The following is a 25,497-nucleotide window of genomic DNA, read 5'->3' on the forward strand; positions in this document are numbered from 1 at the left end:
ACCCACAAAGAAACACAAAGAGTCACACAGATGCCATCTATCTAGCCATACATCCATTCATCCATCCATCCATTCATCCATCTATTCAAGTATTATTGTTGAAAACCAATTAAGGAAAAGTACAAAGTACAACTTACACTGTGGTAAAAGTGTGAGTAAATAACAGGAAGTTCCACAGAAACGCTGATAAATGTTTAAATAAACTCTATATTGGGGCTCGTGATTCCGTAAAGTAGAATAGACAGTGTAAAACTGCAAAAACTAGTCTTATAAAGTACAATAAGAGTCACTTTCATCATCAACATGAGGCAGAATTAACTTTACGGGCAATGACTAAGTTTATAAAATTAAAATAAAAAGTAGACTGTTGGATATGAGAAACTGCTATTCAAAAGCATTTAAACCTGAAATAAAACAAGCCAGCTAAAATGAAAAGGCACACCTCTGGAAATTAAACTGGATCATTGCTCCTATGCAGCCACTGCACTTTAAAGGGTATTACTGCAGTGTTGAGGTGTTGTGCCATTAAAGCTGCAATGAAGTCATTTATTCAGAGAGTGTGAAAGCAACAAGAATAATTCAAACTGTAGTTTTACTGTGCATGAGAGATGTCTATTTGTGGAAAAAACCTTGACAGAGACGGCTGGTTTCTTACCCACGCACTCGAGCCGAATGTTGTCGTAGTAGAAGCCGGAACGGCAGTAGCAGGTGTAGGTGGAGAAGAGATTCGAACACTGTCCATTCTTGCAAATGTCCGATCCAAACATCTCACACTCGTTTGCATCTGAGGTGAGAGACAGATTCACAGCTTGATTGTTGCATAAGGAAGCCGCACTGCTTCCAAAAACACTGGAACAAACGTCATTCTCAGCTCTTCTAAGTAACTGTCAACACACAATGCGATAACAGTAATTAGTCAGGTATCTCATTAGGCAGACAGCTCGTAAATGTCTCTCTATCTGGCATTAAAAGAGGCTTTAAAACGTAGTTAGACTTTCCACCTTTCCCTTGCCAAGGTAAAGTTCAGTGTGAATGGAGGCTGTAAAAATCTCAGGGACATCAATCAAACAAATTAGTATTTATGAGTGAGAATGGGCACCTATGTAAGGCCGTTCATCTCCGATGCTTTGTGTAGCAGCCGAAACTGGCAGAGGTAATAATCCGTTGCCATGAGGGCACAACTGGTTATAATCATCTGGAGAGAAAAAAAAATGGAAATAATTATTGGAATAAAAACACGCTGACAGACTGAAAAATCTCCAATTTAATGTGATGAGGTGCGGACGCAGGACGGCCTCCGGTCTCTCTGTTCTACCTATTCCAGGGGCTGGACAGGCGTGGATTTCACAGTTGTCCCCCCATCCCGCCCCCACCGTGCAGCAGCACTCCTGCTTGGTGGTGTTATGGGACAGGACGTTGTCGCAGAAGTTTGCATCGTTCAGGTTGTAGTAACACTCCTTCCTCTCCTCGGTGGAGGGTTCCGATGGTGGCAGGGGCTTCGCGCCAACATCGCCTGTTGATGAACAATGAAAGTAAGATCCTATTAAATTTAACACTTCCAGAGATTGGCTCTTGTGTCGTTGATCGGTTATCTCTTGAGCTACTCCTAAATATGTAAACTTCCACATCATTCATTCCTAAGTTCACTAATTGAAATGCACATGCAGCTGAAAGTGTAACGTCTGCAGAAACAACACATTTCCCACCGATGAAGCAGCCCTCAGGGAGCTTTAGACTGTTTAACACATTCACACACCTATGGAGGCAGCTGCCATGCAAGGCGCTCAACCCATCCATTGGCAGCACTTTGGGGTTTGGTGTCTTGCTCAAGGACACTTTGGCATATGGACAGTCGGGAGAAATGGAATTGAAACTGCAGCCTTTCGATTGAGAGTCTACCAACCGAACCACACCAACAGCACAACTGGCTAATGAACGTGTCAACGCAATCCAGAAACATGCCGCGATTTCAATTAGTTCAACATTTTACTTACAGGCGATGAATATTCTCTGTTCATATAGAACAAAATAATGAAACTGTTCTGACCTCTGTCGCCCCTCAGACTGTATAATTCAATACAAAATGGGAGTAGCCGATACAGGCTGTTAATGTATGAATAACTGAACAACATCGAATAACAGAGTAGAAGTAATTCCTCCATCAATACATGTTTGGTACCTGTTTCATCCAACTTCATGGAGGCTGGAGTCACTTTCATCCATCACATCCATCAACAAGGCAAATGCACATAGACATAGTCTTCCACCTAAAGGCCTATTCTTAGTGATTTAACTTGGTTTTCTTACTGGGAGGGGAAAATCAATTTAGCTGCTTTTTTTTGACAAAATATGTAAATCAATTGTATGTTTATATAGAATTCCGATGTGAGATTTGAGACCAACTAATAGTAAAAGTCCTAGCTGGCATCAATATATCTTCTATACTGCTGTAACACAGGCTCACAGGGTTCAGGAGCCAATCCAAGCCAACTATGGCCGAGAGCAGGATACACCCTGGACACGTCTCCAGTCCATCACAGGGTGGAGAATTTAACTTTCAAAAAAGATATCCATAGCAAACTCCACATAGAAAGGCCCAGCTGGTATTTAATGCCATGACCTCTCTTTGAGGTGAGAGTGCTAACCACTGCTCCACCGTACCAGCCCCGAGCTGGTAGTAAATGAAGTTCCACGTCAGTGCCTCACACTTGCCACAAATCACCTCCTTGGTGTTGATGTGTTGGCAGACAATGGAAAAAGGTCACTGACAGCATTCAGAGTGTAAATCTTTCTTCCCAGTCGATCTTCAGCACCGAAGCACGTCTCCATGCCTCCAGCAGGTAGTGTGTTCCACTCTGACGCTGCTGAGCCTGCTCATTTGTCCAAAGGCATGGGCTCAGGCATTTCGCCCTTAAGCTGCTGGCTTAGCCAAATGGAAACACTGGCATGAGAGTCAGCACACCATTCACGCTCACATGATTGATTAACGCACGTCAAAAGCAAACAGTGGAATGTGGCAAAAAGGTACACAGAAGCATAACTGGGGTTTAGAACGAGACAACATCCCCGCTGAGGGTGAGCCGCTCGACAATGTGAGAACACACAGTGTGTGTACACGTATCGAGCTGGAGAGGTGTTGGTGTTTCCATGACTTAGATACCTTGTGCTGTCATGGTTAAACCTCTGCACTTTAATTACGAGCAGCTACACCTTATATTTGCCCTGGGGGGATTAGTTTACAGTAACTAAGGTCTTGGAGCATCCTCTATTTACTTCACAATTTGCCCAAGGGATTAATGAAGCTAATGCAATTTTTTTTTCCAGGTAAGCGACTCGACCATAACCAGCGCATGAAGTAAAATGGAAACACACAGGTCAACACACACACTCGTAAGACACATCCACCTCGTCTCAGTTGTTTGGATAATGAGAGACAGCTCATTAAATCAGGGAAAACTCCGTCTCCCAACGGCAGGCTGGAGAATTAAGTCCTGCGAGTCACTGCGAGGGCGGGCGCTGCTCTATTACCCATGGAGCGACACTGGCTGGTGATGGGATCAAATTCCTCATTGTCGTTGGGGCAGATGCACAGGAAGCTGCCGTCGAAGTTCTCACACAGGGCCTCCCCGCACAGCGCCAAGCTCATCTCGCACTCGTTGACGTCTGAGAAAACGGCAGGAGAGGAGGGCGTGAGGTCGGGGTCAGGCATGTGCACGCAGACATGAAGAGAGGGCGCAAACAAGGCAAAGGTTTGGATATACTTTCTATCAATATGGCAAAATATGTTCCAGTTTCATTAAACAAACACAACAAAGAAAACCATTTCTTTATATCAGTAGACAGACAGTTGAAACAAAAAATGTTGGGTCAGTCACACAGCAAGATGTTACAATAAATGAATTCATTGGCTCCTTCTGAAGACATCAACAACCTGGTCCACATATCGTCCCTGCCGCAAAATAATTACACAGAAAACGTAATAAAATCTTGCTCCCTCTCACAGTTTTCTATCCCGACTTCGCCAGCAGACCCGACAAAACACATCAAATAATCCAATAATACAGGGCTGATCTCAGGGGTCGTGAGTGAAGTCACTCATCATAAAATTCCAAGATCACACGATGCGCACAAAGGGCTCGTTTACACGGCAACATTTTTCATGTGAAAATTATAAACTTTTGTTGCATTTTTGCAATGTCCGTTCTGGGAATCACCCACTTTTACCGTTTCCAAGCGTTTCATGTCAATTTTGGATCCCGTCCCTGTAATCAATGCTCACTTTGAGAAACTCACCGACACACTTGGTCATGTCTGCAGGCGGGTTGGTGTAGCCTTGGTCACACTGGCAGCGGTAAGATCCGTCTGTGTTCTCGCAGAAGCCGTGGTTCCCGCAGATGGTTTCATTGTCGCACTCATCAATATCTGCAAAGGGAGGCCGAGCGCAGCGTTAATATTTACTGTGTAGAATCTGCACAACAACCTTTTTTGGGGACTGCCTTCGTAAACACAGCCCCACTTTCTCCAAAATAAACAGCACTACCATTCTGAGCATGCAATAACAACAGAAATCACTGCCATCATAACATGTCAGGGACCGTGTACAGTTCAGACGATTCATTAGGGGGCTTTTCAAACTTCGCTGCATGTCAATTTATCCCAGGAGGTTTTTCTCTGTGCATCTGAGTGCAGTTGAGCGGTTTGGAAAGTGAGTATTCAGTGGATGTGTCAGCAAAGTGGGAAGTGACAGAGGAGTTACATCGTACAGCCAACATTCAGTATTTACCCAGACACTTTACAAGCTGCGGGGGGAAAAAAAACAAAAAAACCAGAGACTTTGGGCCTGGCATGAGATCTCTTTGACAAGTCTCTGGCAGAAACTGCTTTCCATCAAAATCAGTCAAATCTGCTTCCAAAAACTGAAAGTATAGTTGGGTTTTTTTAAATGTAAAAATGAAGTTCAGATCCAAATCTGGCAGGTCTGCAGCCCAACAGTAGTCTCTCGTTTGTATGACAGTAAATCATCGAACAGGTTTAATAATATCATTGGAGGAAGTATGTGTGATTATGTCATAGTGAAGGAGGCCGTTAAAATCCCAGCTCATAACAGAACTGCTCACTCTCTCTCTTCTGCTGGTAGAACGTGTTAGTAACTCAAAAAAACATGAATGAGGGCCTGTTTACACTGAAGGTGAATATGCATCGTTTTTGTTTTTTCGTTTTAGAAAGATTTCGCATTTACATTACAATGGAAAACGATGTCCGTTTACATGGCAACGGCAGAAACACTGAAAACGATGTAGTTAGCATGTTGGACCATGAGATAGTGCTATTGGGTTTTGGTTATTTTTTTTGTAATAAAAACACACACACATGCACACAAAGAAAAATACACTATAAACAGGACACAGACATTCATACGGACAGACGACCGAGTTGGATTGCTACTTGGTAGTTTTATAGTTGAGATTCACCCGTAACAACAATCAAACTTCATCGTCTGTCTATATGAATGTTTGTGTGCTCGCCATTGTTAAGATGTGTTTCATTACAAAAACAAACAACAGCACCCACTAATGGCCCAACATGAAAACTACATCATTTTCAGCATTTCTGCCATTTCCATGCGAACGGTCTTTGTTTTCAAAACATTGTCGTGTGAACTGTTCTGAAATGAAAATGACTTGAAATGTTTTCGTGTAAACGGGGCCTGTTAAAGCCGGTATCAACTGAAGAAACTCTGACACAATAGATCATCAGAGCGCCTCTGTGTTCGCCTCAAACCCTCACAATTGGTTTTCTCAGGCTTTCTGAAGGGACAAGCGCTCTGTCAGTGTTCCTGTCTGGACTTGGCCACTTGACTAACATGCCTCATGGGTCAGATATGGAGGGGGGGGGCTCCCACAGGCTAATAAAACTGCCAAGACAAAATTGCCATTGTCATTTGTAAAACTTTTCACAGGAAATGCTGAAACAGACCAAGATAACTAGAATAGACTTGTGGGCTCAAGTGGCTACGTGATGATAGATGGTGGGTGGATGGGCACATACTGAAACCCACCAACCAGCTGAATTAGCATTTGGAGAAGCAGTGAAGTCTCTCCAAGGCTTATTTAAATTGCTTATAATTTTTATTCCCCAGAATGTGCTGAGAGTGAAGTGAAAAGTATTACATTTCAGAGTTTAAATAACATTTCTCCGAGTGTAAAGGGCTTTACTGGAGTTGGACGTGTTGCAATGACAGCAGCTGGGAGGTCTGGGGAAGAAAAAGAAACGCTCTCTGCTAATATACAAAATAATCAGTCTTTCATTCATGTGTAACATGGAACGCAATCCATTGCAAGCCACATGTTGTGCTGAGATGCAATCAAAGCATCATCCTGGGAAGGAATGAGAACATGGAGACCAAAACTATTTTAATGGCTTTTGTTGTTGAGTGTATTCCTCCCCGGGTTGTGTTTGAGCGACGGCATTACTCGACCGCGCATTCAGATCTGTCATCCACAGCGAGAGTCAACATGTTAATCTCGGGATGACGGTGGCGTGTGGGAAAGAGTGAATAACACAAAATGAGATAACTCAACTGCAAACTAGTCCCACAACAGGAGGCCGTGCGGCTGCCTTCCCGAGTCTTTCCATGTAATAATCTGTTACGTCAGAACACACCCGGAGCTCTAAATTGCCTCGAGGGGGAAGGGGTGAGAAAATACAACCCAGTACAACCCAGGCCCAATACATACCTGTCCTAATGTCTCACAAGACCTGCTTCCCTAATCCAGTGATGCCGTGATTTGGGCATAAAGGCGGCGAACAGTTGCCATGTTTTAATATGGAGCACATGGCGGGCAATTAGAATATAGGAACCGTTGACTGTTGGCTCACCCTCCGCAGCCACACTTCTCCCATATACTCAGGGCAACCCCTCATCTGATTAGATCCATATGCAGGAGATTATTTCACACGCGACTAGGCAGGGATGAGGTGAGGTATTTGCTTTCAGGGAAGTGTGTTTTCACGCTTTATTTGACATCAAATCTACGACGTGTATTGTGTTACTCCAATGGGGACAACAACCTGTCACATCCTGCCCATACCTCTCGGAGAAAAACCCAACAAGGAATTTTACGTCTGCTCAAATCCATGAGAAATCACACACACATGGTAAAGTCTTTACGGTTCTATACGTTTACAGGGGTGGAAGGTTGGCAAGTGTGCGACCGCAGACAATTTCCGCCCCTTTGGCAAAAGGCTTATTAAAGACAAGGCATAGCTTAGGGGAATTTATGGGCAGAGCTAAAAACAATGGCCTGCGAATACACACATACGAACACACTGACATACGTGCACAATGCCTCAGTGTCGGTCTGAAAGCAGCTCTCGCACTACAGTTGTGAGTGACGTTTGCGACGGAAAAAACTCTGTTTTTCCCTTTTGTGTCATGGACTCTAAATCTAAATGAGAGCAGCGAGCAGAGCCAACGACAACCGCTACCCCTTTTTAAAGGCCGATGAGTAAAAATAAAACAACGCCCCTCTGAGAAACTGCAAATTACAGCGTCTACTCGCTTCCTAAATATTTGATGATTTTTACAAGCAGACAAATATGCCCCGGGGTAGTTGAGCTCCCTTCTTGGACTTTTATTGAGGAGATGGCAACATCTCCCACAAATTCCCGTCCTGAGGTGAAACAAGCCACTATTGTGCGTATCGCTGTGGCTTCTCGGAGTTCGAGGGCTCGGTTCTGAAAAGTAGGACTGTGACTCAATGCTGTTTGTCAAGTGAAAACACGAGTAGCGTCACAACATAGCAACGGGACGTGGTCAGAACTCTGAATCAGTGCAGACAAGAGGCCCTGCAAGTTTTGTGGGAACTGGGTCTCTTCGGGGGGCAACCAGGGGTCAGTAAAGGGATATAAGACCATTTTAAAGTGCTTTCACTCAAACCAGTTCCCGAGGTGGAGGACATAGGCTTTGTACAAAAGGGTTTGTAAACAATTTGTACACTAAATTTGAGAAGAGAATTACTGAAAAAAGTGAAATTATATGTCCATGCGGCAAGGAAATTTCACTTGATAAGAAATCTGGATATATGATTTTTAAACAAACATTCAAAATAAGCAAAAAAACTTATCTAAGTCAACTTATCTATCATGTCTAAAAATAAAAACTTAAATCTTGGCAAGTGCCAAATAATTTCCAGTGTATCGTGAACGTCCATGTGGCGTGAATGCATCCCGGGATGGTGGCGTCGCAGGGAAACATGTCATACGTAAATGTCGTCATTGCGCGCCGTGTTCTCGTTTCAGAGAATGCACCGCTCTGACTCGTACAGTCAACTTTATACAACTTTCCAAAGACACTGTGGAGAAGAACATGGACGTCAGTGCCTGGGGGTCTGTAGAGGATCCGCCCAGCACAAGCTGGATGACTCATAATGGCCTTTTAGCGGAAGTGACATTGAGGCAATAACACAATCCGATTCTAAGTGGTGAGCCCAAAATGCATGATACAGTCTGCATCAGGGCTTAGCACATGTGATCGGATCACCTGAAACATATTAACGCTAGGTCTGAACGGGCCCCAAGAGTCATGTGGGGTCGCGAAGCCCTCAAGATTTTAAGGGTTATAAAAAAATGTCTCTGTTTTAAAAAATAGGCGAGTCAGCATTTAATTATTTTAAGTCACAAAACTACTGAGTTTAAGCATTTTCATTAAAAATGAAAGGAGCAGGAGAGAAAATGGCCGTGCACAAGGTTAAAGAGAGATGAATTAGTACATGGAATATGGCTTCACGGAAGATATGGAGAAAATTAGAGTTGAATGCATCTTTTGCAGTGAAAAACTGTGAAATGAAAGTTTGAAACTGTTTAAGCTGAAGCCGCACCAGTCCATCAAACACCCCGAGATGGTGTGTAAACCCAAAACTCATCTTTATAGAATATAGCAAAGAGAATATATTTCACATATAGTGTGTTGTGAGGCTCCTTTCAACTTTTTGTTGTAATTGCAAAATACAGGGTGTGGTGCAATTTTACAGTAAGCATTTGGGTCCCTCAAGAAAAAGGTTGTGAGTCACTGCTCTAGAATGCACAGCAAACCCTGGGAATTCCCTATTGCGTTTACTTAAAGTCTCCTATTGGTGAAAGTTGGCGCATCGATCAATCTGGAAAGAAAAAAAGAGTTGGGAGCCGCTGCTGTTTTGCACTTTACATCCCACTTAAAATTCTCCACACCGATTTCAAGTTGATGGAGAAAAAAAAAAAAAAGTAGTTAGGTGTAATATATTTATGAGACATGTAGAGTTGAATCACTTAGTCGCCGTATGGAGACTCTGATTAACAGCTGGTTAACAGTGTTTTGACTGGTGGAGGTGAGCAGCTGGCTTCCGTCAGGCCTTATCACACTGCAGGCCGGTGCTCTCCACAGCTGGTGCCAGACAGACAAGACTAGAAAGTGCAGGGCGGAGGCAGCAACATGCAGTCGGGATCGGGTCGACTGTTCAACGCTGCAGCAGTCTAAGATCATGAGAATATCTGCATCTGCACTACAACTGGTGTGGTCTCTGTTTCTCTTCCTTCAACACAAACACAACGTGGGATGACGCAGAGAAACCTCACACTTTACCACATGCACACACACATTCACATACACTGCTTCCATCTGCAGCACAACCCGTTCATTCCTTTCTGATGCTCTCAGACTGTTTTCCTCTGTTCTCCTGTCACTCTCCAGTTTGGATCCCGTTCTCATATAAGAAAAAAAAAAATATTTGGCCTTTTGTCACTCATGCTCCTTACAAACCAAATATGTTATTTTATGGCGCTGCGGTTGTGACAAAGACAACCAATACCACACTACACAATGAAGAGTAATAAGCTCAAACCACTGTGCAACAAACCACATTAATGTCTCAGACGAAGGGTATTTAATCCTGCCAGTAAACACAATCTGCATGCGTTTTGGAAGACCACAGAGATGTGCCCGTTGTTGTTGTAGTTGTTGTTGCTAGCCAGATGTGGACACAGACGCAAACCCAAGCAGTCATGACATGAAAGCAAAGACTGATAACAGATCATCTAAGTCAATGTTTGCCAACTTTTTGGGGGGTTTTGAGACTCCTATTGGATTTCTAATTTGCCAAAACAAACAGTGAAACCAAACACTGTTGGACTCGCTGAGGCGTTTTCAAAAAGTTCCACCTTGGGAGTCGTTGTCAAAAAGTTGCGTTTACAGTGGCTCTGAGTACCGTTGTCATGTAAACAGACACCTAAATCGCAGCAAAAGCTTTGCGTTTTCACTTGATTAAACGGGGCCTCACTTTCACGAACAAAAACAAGCCATGTTTAGTTTCACAGTTCAGTTCCAGATTCAAAAATGTGTCTTCCGGGGTTTGTTTGATGTGTTAATATTGACGACCCTCGGAGCAGGCGAAGCCTTGGGCTTCCCCAGTGAAATCTCGTGTTCCCTCCCTAAGAGGCTCCTGGACGCCGGGTTGGGAACCACTGATCTAAGCCGTCCTGAATCCAATCTGTTTCACAAAGAATGAGAGGGGTGATCATGTTCCACCTTGTACGTCTGCCAGAGGCACTCTAAAAACCCCCCTTGTCAGGAGGATGAGACCTTTATCAGTTTCTGGCCTCACACTCCTCTAATGACAGTGCACTCTTATTTCTTAAGGACCTCAATTTCAGGGGCCATTTCTCATCATCTCCCCCACCGTCTTTTGAGTGCAAAGACCCAGAGCACTTGATAGCTTTTGATTAACATCAGCCTCTGTGTGTGCGAGCCAAAGAGATGTAATTATCTATGCACTGAGTGGTGAGACTCAAACAGTATGTGGAGTACTGTTAAGAGCAGCCAAAATACTTTTAATGCATCGATTAGATCATGGATTGTAAACAAATGGGGTTCCAGTTACAACCACAAATGCCTAATTGATTGTGCTCTATTCTTAACTATAGACGGTTCGATCACTCACCGCAATCTGGGGCTCCCTCAACGCCGGGCTGGCAACCCATGAAGCACCGATAGGAACCGATGGTGTTCTCACAGCGCCAGGTACCGCACACCGAGCTCCCAAACTCCTTGCACTCATTCTGGTCTGTGTGGAGAAAGAAGGCCAGACAGATGCTGACAAACAGAGGCATGGACGCAAGACTGCACGTGCAACCGGACACTAGCAGAGATGCATGCAACCCAGGACGCAAACTCCCTCCGCTGTTCTTCTGCTTAATGGCCGTGCAGCAGGAGTCGACCAGGAGGCCTGCGGTGGAGCTCTCCCCGGTGAACGCAGCAGGCAACCAGAGTGGCCAAGAACAATATTATCACAGCAACTAAAGAACTTGTGAAGGAGCTAAAGGGAGACGTTTCAGAGGGAGAAACACCTCCTGCTCACAATGGGGTCATTCATACATCCCCCAGGGGAGACAGAGTTCAGGGCTCCAGCCACGTAATCCAGGCACAGCTCGCTCTGAGAAAGCCTCTTATCCAGACTTGGACACTCACACCGGAGGCATGTCCTCAAGCACCATAGATAATCAATCATAGCACACTGCGCTATACTGGGTCTGCTTAAGCGTTAATGTAGCGTGACGTTCAAATAGCAAATGGTGACATGTTGGTTCACTCCGAGAGAGGAAATGTCAGCGTGGAGCAGAGGGTCGACAATCACAATGACAACCCCAACAAAGGAGCTTCACTCAGTCTCACCTTCACAGTCGGCTGTATCGTCATTGAACTTGAATCCAGCCTCACACAGGCACAAGAAGGAGCCGTCCGTGTTGACGCACTGCCCGTGAACGCACACGCTGTCTCTGCTGCATTCATCCACATCTGCAAACGGGATAAGGAAGGCTTACTAATAAAGAGAGATAATAGGAGAACGGGCTGGTCACGACTGGGTACATATTGATTAACGCTAGATATCCTCGGACTCCGTTAGTTCCGCAGGGAGCACCGCTCGGCAATCATATGTATCACTGAAAGAATGTGCAATCAAGCACTTGTCTGAGCATGAGATGCATTGGCTATTTGGAGCGCTTAATGGCTTTCTTTCAAAACAGGAAACAAGAGGAGGAAAAAACATCCAGCTCAGCTCTTCGGGCTGAGAACATTTCCCTCAGACTCGTTAAAAATTAATAATGGATGCTGCATGCTTGATTATCGGTGGATGGATGGATAATTGCAGCATTACAGCATAACTTGTAAGGTACTGGGAGCAGAGGTGAAGTGTTGGGGGGGAAGGCAGGAAAGGAGAGTAAAGTCATCTCTGGAAATAACACATGTCTTCCTTTCCCAGCCTGTGATAATCAGATGAATCGTTTTGGAGATGACATGGTAAGCACCCAGGAAAAAAATAAAACCTACTCCAGACTGTAGGTAAACACATAAATATGCAGAGACTTGGTGGTTTTGGAGTGAATTCAAAGACTTTAAAGTCTTACTGACAGGAACAGCAGGGCTATAGCAACGCCGTGGTGATTGGGATTAGGTTTAGGTGTGTTTCAGTGTGCTGTCCGTCTTTCTTTTCATCTGTTTTGGTCAAGGCCAGGCTTCATTTTGGCCTCACCTGAATTAAAAAAAAATAAAAAATCCATCTTTCATTTCCATATCCTCAAAAACCTTGGTCCTCCCTTCTGCCGCCCCTGCAGACTCATGTCAGAGGCGTCTGGCTTTCATTGTGTCAGCGCTGGACGCAAAATGACAGACTGCACGAAAATATACGGCAACTGTTGATTTATAGGATAATTAGAGCTCGGTGTTTGTTGTGGCGAGCAGCCAAAGTACCTGATGGGGGCTGGGCAGTTTGCTCAGTTTGGATATCTAAATAGCTGTGAGGCAGGAGTCTCGCTGGGAGAACGACCCTGCTTCAGAACTCACTCCTGCCGTTTACCATAAGCAAATTTATGGTGATGTAACCTACCTGCTTCGTATCATGATGAAGTATTTCACGGCATACATGCCGGTGTTTACTTAACTTCAGCTGTTATTTGTAAGACCCACCAAGAAATAACAATGATCCAGATCTGACATCCTAGACAGAGTTATTTCATGTATTTGTACAGCTAATGCTCCGGTTTGTTGAAAAGTCTTTTTTATTTTTCAAGTTGATGATCATCTTTCTTTTCTTTTTTTTTCCATCACTACGACCAGTGGGTCGCTGGGTGCGGCTGGAATAACATCAAGCTAATGTCCGAGCTGAGACGGTTGATGAAGCCATGGCCCATTACACAGGGAGGCTGGCCTGGGCCTCCATGCCAGGGGTCTCTGGCTCGGGCTCAGCTCTCCGCACAGTACATGGACAGCAAATAGGACACTTGCTTTTCCATTGTTGCTGAAACTCTTCTTTATTTATCGATCTATCTATTATAGTGATGTCAAACATACAACCTATTGTTGGACAAACAAAGGATTATCGTATCGTATCGTATCGTATCGTATCGTATCGTATCGTATCGTATCGTATCGTATCGTATCGTATCTTCTTCTTATATCTTTTCCATCATGTGAAGTGTCAAAGCCACACCGTGAGGGTGAATGAGCAAAAGCATCCACTGTATTTTGCATTCCAATGTGATAACGTTGATAATACCTTTATTTCAGGAAACAACGTGTATTGGAATAAATGTTAACTTTTTCATAATGTACTCATACCTTTCTGCATCAGATCAAAGGAAAACATATTGAAATGGCTATAAACGTGGATTTAAAGGTTGCTATTGTTTCATTTTGCTGTATGTTCCTCTGGACTAAAATGAGTTTGACACCACCTATTTGATTTTTGGGATTTGTTTATAATAGTGCTGTCAAATGATTCCAATTTTTTATTCACATTAATCACAGGATTATTGTGGATTAATTCACGTTAACGCGTCAGTTTTGAACGCCCTAGTTTATGTTTTCTGTGAGTGTAAAGTGCCATATTCTCATGTCTGCAGTGTGTAGCCATACCCTGGCAGCCAGGCTTTCCATCGGTGCGGATGTATCCGTCAGAGCACATGCATGAGAAGGAGCCCTGAGAGTTCAGACAGTCTCCTTCGCCGCAGATCCCCATGATGGTTAAACACTCATCGATATCTGTCACAAACAGGCACAAATATACTCACACAGCTGTGTCAACATGAGGTAAACCTCCAGAAACACTTTGCCACTAATGGTATATTTTCTGTGTGCATTTATACCTCTGCAGGAAGTCCCGTCCACCAGCTCCAGACCAGAGGGGCACGAGCAGCTGAAGGAGCCCACGCTGTTGGTACACGTGCCTCCCAGACAGAAGCTGGCATCTTCACACTCATTCACATCTGAATTGACACATAGGCACACGTCATCGGCAAGACGCATTGGCACCGGCTGTAAATCACTCGTCATTTGGACGAGGAGACCCCAGACCACAAGGCAACATGTGAAAAAAACACATGCATCATCGGCAGCACTAATGACTTACTGCAGTAGGTCATACTGTGCTGGCGAGGGTGACTCAACGTAATTGCATAGAGCGGGGATGTCAAACATACGACCCATGGGCCAAAAACCAGCCAGTCAACGGGTTGAATAGTTCCCACAGGATGAAAGTGAAAAGTACGAGAATTCCCAACAAAACTTTTTTGAGTATAGTTTTTACACACTGTTGTTATGAAATAAACAAACGTGAATGCAGCTTCTATTGAAAGTAGAGGGTTTTCTAAAATGTTCTGTTGAGGGAATCATGATAAAAAAGCAAAACGTACAGATGAAAACACAGTTTCTTAACTACATAGTTGCAGAGTGATAAGAGGCCTATTCTAGCTTTCACTTCCAAATTAAAAGTTTGTAACTAGACCTGATGTTGACAGTAACATCTTCTAATGTGAACATACAGGTCATTCTGCATCAAATCAAAATTGGTGTTTGTTTAGAGGTAAACACGTGAGTTTTACTTTTGATCTTGGAGAATGAGATCTCACTATCAGGAGGGCAACAACATTATATGTCTGTCTCCAAGAGCAGGGGTGTCAAACACGCGGCCCACGGGCCAGAACCGGCCCACCTGAATCCAATCTGAGATGAAATTTTCCAGGTGCGAGAAAAATGACATGAACTGCAATGTATTTATTTGACCATCAGGGGCGCACTTAAATCTGTTTTACGTGGTGAATCAGTTCAGGTGATCAGGATTAGTACACAGATGTAAAATGTGTCTATATTAAAGATAATTTCTAGAACTTGACAAGTTATTCTGATCGTAATATGAACTTGTTGACTATATTTTATAGCTCCAGCTACATGTGACCAAATGTTTTATGCCTTTGAAGATGGAAATAGTATAATAAAAAATACACTGTGATCTGTAAGTTGTAAAGCACATACTGAACTTAGGCATAATATTGTTGAATTTGAAGTTTGTTTTTTCAAATTTCAGGTTTGTTATGTGTTGTGAAAGGATAGTTCATTAAATGTGAACTTCTTAATGATTTGTTAATGTTGGCATAGTGTCATACTGCGAGTTTGTGAAAGCATGAATGCTGAACGCTGCAGCTTGAAAAGAGTGGCAAAGAATATTTCAGATTACATATTATTGAATGAAATTCCTGATTTTTCACAAGACTTCTTTGCACTGAAACTGAGGCCCCGTTTCCAAGTCAATGATCTTACTGACCTCGCTCAGCTGTGATCGACTTGAGCTTGTATGCATGTGAAATGAATTTGACAAACCTTCACATGAGAGCCCGTCAGGTGCCACTGTGAAGCCGGGGTCACAGGACATGCAGGAAAAGGAACCCTCTGTGTTGGTGCAAACTCCCGTGGGGCAAACACCTGGTGTCTGGCACTCATCAATATCTAAGAGAAAGGAGGAGAAGAAGAAGAAGAAAAGGTTAGATATAGGTTATCAAGTTACCCATAAAAAGTTTTAGAGGGATCGCTTTTTGTGCTTCCACTCTCTTATCTGTTAAAAAATCATTAACAGCTAAGAGTGACTCAGCTCAGCATACTGCCGAACATACAGTAAGAGAAGCTTTATTAGATCGCACTGACAGTGTTTTATTAAAAAGAGTGGAAGGATAAGTATGTGAGACGGTCATCAAATCCCAAAAAAACGGCAAGCTATTACAGGTGGCATATAATTACTGTATCTACAAACAGTCGCCGGCCGGCTGTTACGTGATCACTGCAAATTCCTCAAGCAGGCACAGATTATATTTCTTGAGAAGAAAAGAAGTACAGGCTATTGTTAAGTGATTTAGGTCGCTCCTTTCTGCCGTTGGGTTGAGCAGCGTGAGGTGGTTGACTTCATTTCAAATTAAACCCTTCATATTTTCCATGGCATCAGACTCATCCATTAAAATCCTATCAGTGGCTGACTTGGACCGGGGCTTGTTTTGTAAAACTTTCTCCCATCGCAGAGATACGGATCAGTGGGGGATCTTCCTCTCGGGCTAGATCCACACTTCCACTGAAAAACACACCAAAGTATATATGACTAACGCTGCGTTTCAAACTATTTAAATAATCACTGCTATTCCGCTTCTCATGAAGTCATGACAGATCTAACCTCACTGGATTCGTGGAAGGAGCCATTTCACTGCATTGATCTCATAAATCATGTCATGAGAAATTACCGAGTGCAGTGAAGAGTTCCTCTGATCATGTTCTCGGCTTAATGCGCTCCCATTTGACTGTCTTCAGCTTTAACTTCACCGTCTTCCATCGTGACATGATGAACTGTTCCGAGCAGGTTGATTGAGTTAGATATACCTTCACAGTGTTGGCCATCTGCAGATAGTTGTAAACCAGCTCCGCAGCCCCTGCAGGTGTAAGATCCTTCCGTGTTCACGCACAGCTGGCCTGGACAGACGTTAGCCACCAAGCATTCGTCCACATCTGGACGCAAACACACAGACACATCATAGCACAGATTATCATCTCTGGCCTCAAATAAATAAAGCTCGCCAGTTGTAATCAGTTAGATTGGTGAGCGCTGACGCTAAGAATTATAAATGTCGGCATGTCTATCGTTTTTAGCTCGGCTATCTGCAGGATGTTTGCCTGACATCATCTTGTTCTATTTGAGGGTTTGTGTCTCACTGAGTTGAGCAAGCGCGAGTGGTGCCAGAGGCAGAGAAGGTGCTCGGTCCAGCGATGATGTGATGTCTCAGAGTATTTCAGAGTGTTGCGATCACATGGAGGGACTTTGGGTCTTAGGCTGTCACACCTGATGGTGTTTATGTAGAACTTGAACCAGCTGTGAAACATGCTCAACAGTGTCGGCACTCGAGCCGAGGCTCTGTCCGGGGTCCAGCCGAGGTCTGGCTTGTTGAATGAGAGCACAGGATGGAAGTACTGGACTTCAAATGTACAAACAGAACCAAGCACATACAACAAACACAGCCAAAAGTCTTACCATTGCACTGCTGTCCGTCCTCAGAGACTCTGAAACCGGGTTGGCAGACGACACAGGTGAAGGAACCCTCAGTGTTTGTGCATGTCCCGCGGGGGCAAGCAGTGGGCAGCGCACACTCGTCAATATCTGTTAAGATGAGCACAATCACACAACTGGAAAAAAAAAATCTTAGATATTGCGTTTCTATCCATGGAAATAACAGAAACAGAGGTTTATTTAGTAATAACGAACTGCTCAATAAGTATTTCTTTGAAGTAGTGTTTAAGTGTGTTTATTAAATATATGATTTGAACATCCTATGGAAATGTTGGACTTACAACTCCTCAGTGTGAGTCCTAGTTGGGCTTGGGGGCTTTTCCACGTGGAGTATTAATGTTTCCCACAATCCAAAAAGGTGTGTTTGACGTTAACTAGTGACTCTAAAACTGCCCAAAGATGTGAATGGACTGTTCAGGGTGTATTTGCCAATAGTCAGGTGGAATTGGCTTGAATAAAACCGTATACAAGATGGAAGGCCTATTTAATTCAGGGGTGTCAAACAGAAGGCCGGACACAACACAACAGTGACCTTAGCTGAGATATCAGTGATGCTGCCACCTCGTTGCTATCAAACTCGCCACTCTGTCAGGGTGACTTTGTAAAAACACCCATTAATACTATAGGATAAGTTTTTTGCACATTTCTCTGCATTTTGCACCAGAAAATATCATTCAAATGGACTTCATGTTTAGACTAGCAATTTTTAAAAACTAATTAAGAAACGTTTTGCAAAAACATGCCCTTTTGCAAAACTTTTACTCTGTGCCACAACAAAGTGAAGCTTCAAAAATTAAATTTAAAGTCTCCTGTGCCACTAACTTAGCAGCCCACTCAAGGTGAAATTGGGCTGTATGTGGCCCCTGAACAGAAGGAAGATCGACACCCCAGATTTAAATGGTTTAAATTTTAAGTGGCAAAACAACCAAATTGCCCACAGCCCACCAAGGACACCAGAATCACATTCTACCGTCTGAGTTTACTCAGAGCCACTCATAGAAATGGCACCAACATCACTGAATGACACCAACCTTGGCAGAGTTCTCCATCATACGACACTCTGTAACCCGTGGGGCAGTTCTCACAGGTGTACGAGCCTTCAGAGTTTAGACAGATCCCATTGGTACAGGTCGACAGGGACTGGCACTCATCAATATCTGAAAGAAAACAATATATATATATTGGCATCAGAGTAAAGATTGAACAAAGGCAAGGACCCAGATGTGCTGAGTAAGCCTAACAGTGGTAATGCTTTAAACTCAAGGAGTCGAAAGTCTGAGTCTGACTTTACCTTCACAGCTCTGGTGGTCCTGGGACACTCTGTAGCCCGCCTGACATCTGGTGCAAGTGTAGGATCCCTTAGTGTTTGTACACATACCACCCCGACACATGTCACCCTGAGCACATTCATCAACATCTAGAAAGAAAAACATAAAATTCACCGCATACATGGTTAGAAATGTGGTCAAAATGTGGTATGGAAGCAACTGAACAATCAGAAAGTGTATCTCCACTTTGCAATCTAAATATGGAACAGAGATATCAGTGGCAGCACTCCTTTTTAATCCCCAAATTCTCTGTATTAGCCCCACGTTTAGAGTAAATTTGGCTTCATACCTTCACATCTGAGTCCATCAACAGATGGTCCAAACCCGGGCCTGCAGTTCTGGCAAGTGTAGGAACCTGCGGTGTTGATGCAAATTCCCACTGGGCAGACAATGTCGGTTGCGCACTCGTTGACATCTAGCAAAAAGAAATAATTTGCAGAAATTACGCTGCTTGCCGAGAGCGCTGCACGGGCCGACAAGTATGCAGTGATGAGTTACGCCCAACAGCTCGAGTTAATCCCTTGCAGACCTTCACAGGATTGGCTGTCCGAGGTGACTTGGTAACCATGGTTACAGGTGCATTTGTGGGTGCCGTCCAGATTGACGCAGCGGCCGTGGAGACAGACTCCCGGAAGTGCACACTCATCCACATCTGGAGAAAAGAGGGAGAGAAAAAAGCAGGGCCTCAGAATGATAAAGTCAACGTCTTAACTCTTTGGAGCTTTTGTTTAAATTAAACTTCAATGGCGCCGTAAAGCTACTGTAGTAGGAGTGTGGAGAGCATTTTGATGTGGGGCACCTGACTGACCGTTACCTTGGCAAACGTTGTCTGGGGAGAGATTGAAGCCCTGGAAACAGTTGCACCTATAGGAGCCCTCGGTGTTCACACACCTACCGCGACCACACACGGTTTGGTTCAAGCACTCGTTCACATCTGAGGAGAGAGGAGGTCGAGACATGACGCAACGTCCAGTTTCCCGACCCCGCCACAAAAAAAGCATTAATTCACAGAAAACGGTTGTGGAGGGTATGCTCAGCAGTAAAAGAGGAAACAATTACACCACAATTAGTGTGCCTAATGACTGCAAACAGCCGCCATTAAATTACATCAGTGCACAGACCGAGCCTCATTCATGAAGGCCGTTTACTTCTCGCAGCAGTAGCTGTCTTTTCCACTGCATGAGGCGGACCAGTTGACCCAAGGATTATGTGTGTGGAAAACCTCAGGCAAAAACATTGTTTATATAGTGGAATCTAGCAAGTGCTAACAGTGGCACTTTTACAGTAGTACAGTGGGGAAAGAGAGCAAGAAGGAGACAACCGAGGAAAGAAAGAACACTTTTGTTTTGGCAGAGGATGTTAAAGAGGGCATTCCTGAGAGGCAGGGGTGGATCAGGAGAAGTTTAGGAGTGACGTCGCTCATTAATATTTAGACTACAGAACTATTTCTTTCTCTTCATCACGGGGGTCCACGTAACTTCTTCTTTTTCCACTGTCAGCTTTAATCATTTCTTGGACGTGTCCGCTTACGTTACAGTGTTCTTTTAAACATCTGCTTCTTCGGTGCAGTTGGTAATCTATTTAACACGCAAGTAGTTTGGAGACACAAAAACACTCAAATCCATGTTTGAATTCAAACGTTTTGAAAACGATGTCTGTTTGACTGTCGCACAGAAATGTGGGGATACATACATGTTGCACAACACTCGCTCTAGATTTGCAGTACAGTTGTCAAATAAAACTACAGACTTTATGTGCTTTGCAGCTGTCTTGGAACACAAATGTAATGTAATAGTTGAGACAGGTTTTGGCCTTTTAAATATAGGTGTATCCCCGTCCAGCAATCATTTGGTTATGAGATGTCAAGGACAATGGAGCGCATAAAAGAAGTGCAGTTGCTGTATGAGGACCTGGATGAAAATGAGACTTCTCACAAATACGCAGTAACTATGAGTAAAAAAAAAAATGGGTACATTGTTTGAACATGTTCGAAATTCAAGCAACATAAGACAAAATCTCCTGCAAAAGTTTAGATAAACTCCAATGCAAACTCTAGTTGCACCCGTGTCACCAGTGACAGGTGGGGGGGGACAAACGAGGTGGCCAATCAGATTACAGTGTGGGCATGTTCCCCCTCATGCCACCATGGAAGGTCCGCCCCTGCTGAGAGGTGACAGTGATGCTGAAACACAGAGGCCGGGTTTTGTTCTCTTGCTATGAGCGCTGCCAGACGTCTGTCAGCGTGGCCCGATGCTTTGTTCCTGCAATCATGCGCCATCTCTCAAGCCTCTCCCGATAAGCCCTGACAGGGGGAACGGAGCTGCTTTGTTTATCACACCAACGATTAGGCTTATCCACGACTCGCCCAATTGAGCCCAAACTACTGTACTGCGCTGCCGTCAATTGGCTGAAGCAAACGCAGGAAAGCCGGTTGCTAACGCTGCCTGTTTCATGCGACTCCCACGGTGCCACACAAAAAATATTCACCTCAAGTGTCAGCCCTCATTTACTGGGTTTCTCCCTGTGGATATTTATATAGCACAGGTTTACTCAGAATGAGAAATTGTTGTGTTTTCTTTGGAGGTAAGGAAAATGTGAGACTTTAAACAACAGCATCAGTCACAGGACTCACTGAGAGAGCGATTAAAAAAGAACGACTTAAGTTGATTTCCATACTTTCCATCATTCATGTGGTGTGTGAGCTTTTCACATTTCTGGAATACTCACCGAAGGAGCTTGGGTTTCCAAACAAATTAGAGGGGTGCAAGGTCATACCGAGGGGATGTGGCAAGTAACACCAGTTGGGATGTTATGTAACTGGGCCACTTTCAGGGTGGAAGCTTCTGGTGGGCTACTTTAGAGCAAATACACCGAGTGCAGTCAGGCCAGGTAAGAGTTTTTGCACTGGACCACGACGAGCGTACGGGTGAGTGAGGACATTTGTTTGCGTGCCGGGACCTCTTCGCAGAGGGGAATCGACCCTTTGCCCTCCTCGGTCGCCTCACCTAGCCCAATGGTGGTAATAAAGCCTCTGCTGGGCCCAAGACTACAGTGGCCCGAGCTTTCCAACAATAATACACTGTTTGTTCAAGGCTGTGGCCAAGAGAAAATATTTGGACTCTCCCAAATTGAAGTATTATCAACAATCTTTTTACGGGGCCAACGATATCAAAGATCCGCAATAACATGGTGAATGTGTTTAAACAGAGTGAGGAGGCTTCTGGGCGGAGGAGATAATATATCAAACGTCAAAACCCTGAATGGACAAAGGCAATAAGCGTCGCGGCCGGCTCATATAGCAATCGCCACTGTGGTTTTGGTCTGTCATGTGGAGTCACAAGTGGTCTGCTCTCTACATAAAACATCCAATAAAAATCTTTTTGAAGCAAAAACACAATTTGTTTTATAATTTTTATATATATCAGCACATCTGCGTGTCCCTTTAGGCAAAAAAGCCGCAGAGCTGCAAATTTAATTGAATCATGATATTTGGGGAAACTGTGCTGCATCATATGCTTTCAACAAGTCTTTAACAGCGCAGCCTGTTGCCACGTCGCCTTGTATTTATTTTCTTTAAAGCGATGTCTCTGTGACTTTGCCCGATTTGCCGTTTTACAGCGTAAGAGGGGAACCCAGGTTATTTCCATGCAGTGGTTGGAAACACCCTGCGGAGCCTGGGTAGCGTTGATGCTGCTGCACTGACGGGGTGTGAGGCTGCCTTACCCAAACATCTTTCGTTGACAGGCCTGAACCCCGGGCCGCAGGCCTGGCACAGGAAGGATCCCAGAGTGTTGACGCACACGCCGCTGGAACAGGAGCTCGGATCTCTGCACTCGTCTATATCTGCTCGGGGTGAAGGTGAAGCACAAACATTTGATTCAGTTGTTTTGAAGACAACAATGCTGCATAGACAATGTGCGCACGCAGGGCGGAGAGAGGGTGCAAGCTTACAAATACTAAAATATACACACAATCCCTCTGTCACGGACTGCATAGTTTCTCTTCTTGGCTTTGACCAAAAGAAAATACAATATGGGTTTTGTTCGCGTTCTACACACTAATTCATAGCAGCAAACAAATAGATCTGGTTTGGATTGTGCTCTTGTGTGACCCTGGCTCTGTGTCTGTAGGTGTTTCTGCACACACGCAAGTTACCTTCGCAGAGGCCTCTCCAGGACTTGGCGTAGCCGCTGTCGCACTCGCAGGTGTAAGATCCCTCTGTGTTGACACAGTTGCCATTCTGGCACTTGTTGGGCATGCCGCACTCATTAATGTCTGCCAATTTGAATGAGAACCAAGGAGAATGGAAAAGAGTGACTTTTGTGTTCCAGCGCATTAATTAGGGCAGGATGCTTTTTGAGTGAACAGTGCCGACAGACGAGAACTTGAATGGCTCAAAGAGAGAAGAGGGTTTGCGGCTGCAGCCTGTGTTTTCTCTGGAAACATTATGTCTCTTACAGCAGCGGGGCCGTGTCTCACCTTGACAGAACTTCCTGTTGTGAGTGATCACCTGGCTGTAGCCACTGTAGCACTGACAGGTGTAGGAGCCGTAGCTGTTGATGCAGCGGCCTTTCCCTTCGCATGGCTCCTCGTCGCATTCATTCACATCTGCCGAAGCGAGAAATGAGGAACAAAACAACTGATTAACAATCTGTACATGGAGTCTTTATGAGGTCATGCAGTTTAACTGCTGCTTTGGTCTTTCCTTTTTTCCACTGTGCAGCTTAGGAATCCACACATTTCAGGAGGAGGTAAGGAAAACCTCTATATCGAACTGATGGAAATAAATCAGCTGACTGTCAAATTTGCCAGTACTACTCCCATTTAAGGAGTTTTTTGCCTGTGTATCTACAATGTGCCCACTCTGCTCCATGTCCTTTGGCATCAGTTGTCATTCTGCCACTTTATACTTTCTTTACAGCACCATGTCAACATCCTGTTGAGTCAGTTAATCCAGCAATCTAACGCTAACTAATCTAACTCAAAATAAACTAATCATACTTAATAAATCCATTTGGGGAAATTACTTTTTTCCGATCGAGTGGGCATCCACATTAGAGCACTCCAGGGAGCTGATGGGGGTCAAGGGTCATGCTCAGGGAGCCACAGTGGTGACCTGTCAGCTGTGGGAATCAAACCTGCAAATGTCCAATCCCAAGTCCACTTCTCTGAGCTCTTGGTCTCCACTGTCCAAAACCAATGGATATTGCTGCCACATGTAAGTTTAGGGTTCACAGTCTTGCTCAAGGACACTTTGACATGTGGATAGGAAGAGATGGGGAATTGAACAATGAACATTCTCATTGAAAAACAACCACTCTACCAACTGAGCCAAACCAGTGCACTCCACTCCACGACCAGCATCCAGACTTAAGGGGTCCTTCTGGCTTTCCCATTCATCATCGGACTGTCCTCGCCAAACTCAAATTTCAGAAAAGTTTTCCCTTTCCTCCCTTGTTCTCTCCTTATTGAATTATTGTTGCATCTGACAAGCAGACGCTGCTCAGTTTCAAAGCAGAAACTTTGATGCTCCCATTCGATACAGGCGTCCGTCAGAGATGGGACTGATCCCAGACGAGCTCATTAAAAGAACTCGCGCTGGCCGTCTTGAGGTAAGACAACACAGCATATAATGGCAGCTCTTTGGACTGGCTCGCATGTATAGTCGAGCAACAAGGAGCAGGTCAGTGTAAACAAACGGCTCTCCTTCCCTTTGGCTCACTTGATCTCTGGAGGTTTAGATGCCTGCGCTTGTAACGATGAGTGTTGTCGAGTTGCTCACAGTGCAACGATGACAGACAGAGCTGCTGTGTCCTCCAGTGTCAGAATGATTTAATCTCTGTCTTCCTCCTTTGGGTTACTCACCAATGCAGTTGGTCTGCAGAGCACTGAGCTTGAATCCTGGCTCGCAGTGGCAAGTGTAGCCGGTCTGCACAGGAACACATTTCCCACGGCCACATATGGTAGGGGCGGCGGCGCACTTGTCAATACCTATGAAAAGCCACGCAGATTGCAGAGTCATTACTTAGGAAGGGGACAAGAATATTTCTGACCTGAGGTTACATAACACTGGAAGGACTGTAAAAGCTAAAAAAGCACATTCCACCGACACATGTTGTTCTGCCTGGGAACCCCTCTCGCTGGTTTATAGGTGGTGTCTTGGATGAGAGGGCCACTTTTATGGCGCCGTAGTGTTCGAACAGGTGGTATGGAGCAAGAGACAGGTCATGCACAGTAGAGCCTGACATTAGTTTTGCTCTTGTCTCTTTCCATCACAAAGGGAGAGACTCTGACTTTAGCCCGGGCTCAGGACAGCAAAGAAACGTCTCCACAGGCTCTTCTCACGTTCTCAATCTCTCTGTGACTCCTTCTCTCACTGCGTCTGTCACCCAAACACACTTTCACCCCATCTCCTTCTCGCTCTTCATTTTTCATAAATCTGGCCTCGGTCCATTCAGGATAGGATCCCCTTCCAAGAGGCAGACTCTTTTTTTGGGTCCTCGCCCTCGCGGCCTCTGTGCAGCGCGGCAGCTTCAAGCCAAATTGGCTCTGAGGAAAAGGGGTCAAAATAAAGCTCTCTCTAGCTTTACTTTGGGTAAGCCTGAAAACATTCCTCATGGGATACTGCCTGCCAATAGTTGAGAGAGCTCTGTATTGCTCTTTTGCATAGTAACCCTGCAGCTGTGTGTGGAGTTTTCATACGAGTCCAGTGAAGATAGACAATGACTTTTCAGTGACGGTACTTTTATTGCATGTCTTAC

At 44.5% G+C, this 25,497-nt stretch overlaps 1 protein-coding gene across 3 annotated transcripts in view; it reads right to left on the reverse strand.

Annotated features, from left to right (window-relative positions):
* Positions 1-25,497, reverse strand: part of LOC308120016 (latent-transforming growth factor beta-binding protein 2-like) — a 112,357-nt gene that overhangs the window by 8,371 nt on the left and 78,489 nt on the right. For 2 of the 3 annotated variants that reach the window (XM_080480370.1, XM_080480369.1), the window contains exons 16-36: positions 24,602-24,727; positions 23,216-23,344; positions 22,892-23,011; positions 22,460-22,579; positions 19,551-19,670; positions 19,266-19,388; positions 19,026-19,151; positions 18,700-18,825; positions 18,440-18,565; positions 17,373-17,498; positions 16,727-16,852; positions 15,686-15,811; positions 14,176-14,295; positions 13,946-14,071; positions 11,705-11,827; positions 10,974-11,096; positions 4,294-4,422; positions 3,529-3,663; positions 1,316-1,513; positions 1,100-1,195; positions 656-784 (exon numbers count right to left, since the gene is read on the reverse strand). In XM_080480370.1, coding sequence (XP_080336496.1) covers positions 656-784; positions 1,100-1,195; positions 1,316-1,513; positions 3,529-3,663; positions 4,294-4,422; positions 10,974-11,096; positions 11,705-11,827; positions 13,946-14,071; positions 14,176-14,295; positions 15,686-15,811; positions 16,727-16,852; positions 17,373-17,498; positions 18,440-18,565; positions 18,700-18,825; positions 19,026-19,151; positions 19,266-19,388; positions 19,551-19,670; positions 22,460-22,579; positions 22,892-23,011; positions 23,216-23,344; positions 24,602-24,727 — 2,673 coding nt within the window. The remainder of the gene's footprint in view (positions 1-655; positions 785-1,099; positions 1,196-1,315; positions 1,514-3,528; positions 3,664-4,293; positions 4,423-10,973; positions 11,097-11,704; positions 11,828-13,945; positions 14,072-14,175; positions 14,296-15,685; positions 15,812-16,726; positions 16,853-17,372; positions 17,499-18,439; positions 18,566-18,699; positions 18,826-19,025; positions 19,152-19,265; positions 19,389-19,550; positions 19,671-22,459; positions 22,580-22,891; positions 23,012-23,215; positions 23,345-24,601; positions 24,728-25,497) is intronic. The other variant, XM_080480371.1, reaches the window with a different exon arrangement.

The sequence above is a fragment of the Lipophrys pholis genome, assembly GCF_963383615.2.
Source record: "Lipophrys pholis genome assembly, chromosome: 14".
Taxonomy (NCBI): Eukaryota; Metazoa; Chordata; class Actinopteri; order Blenniiformes; family Blenniidae; genus Lipophrys; species Lipophrys pholis.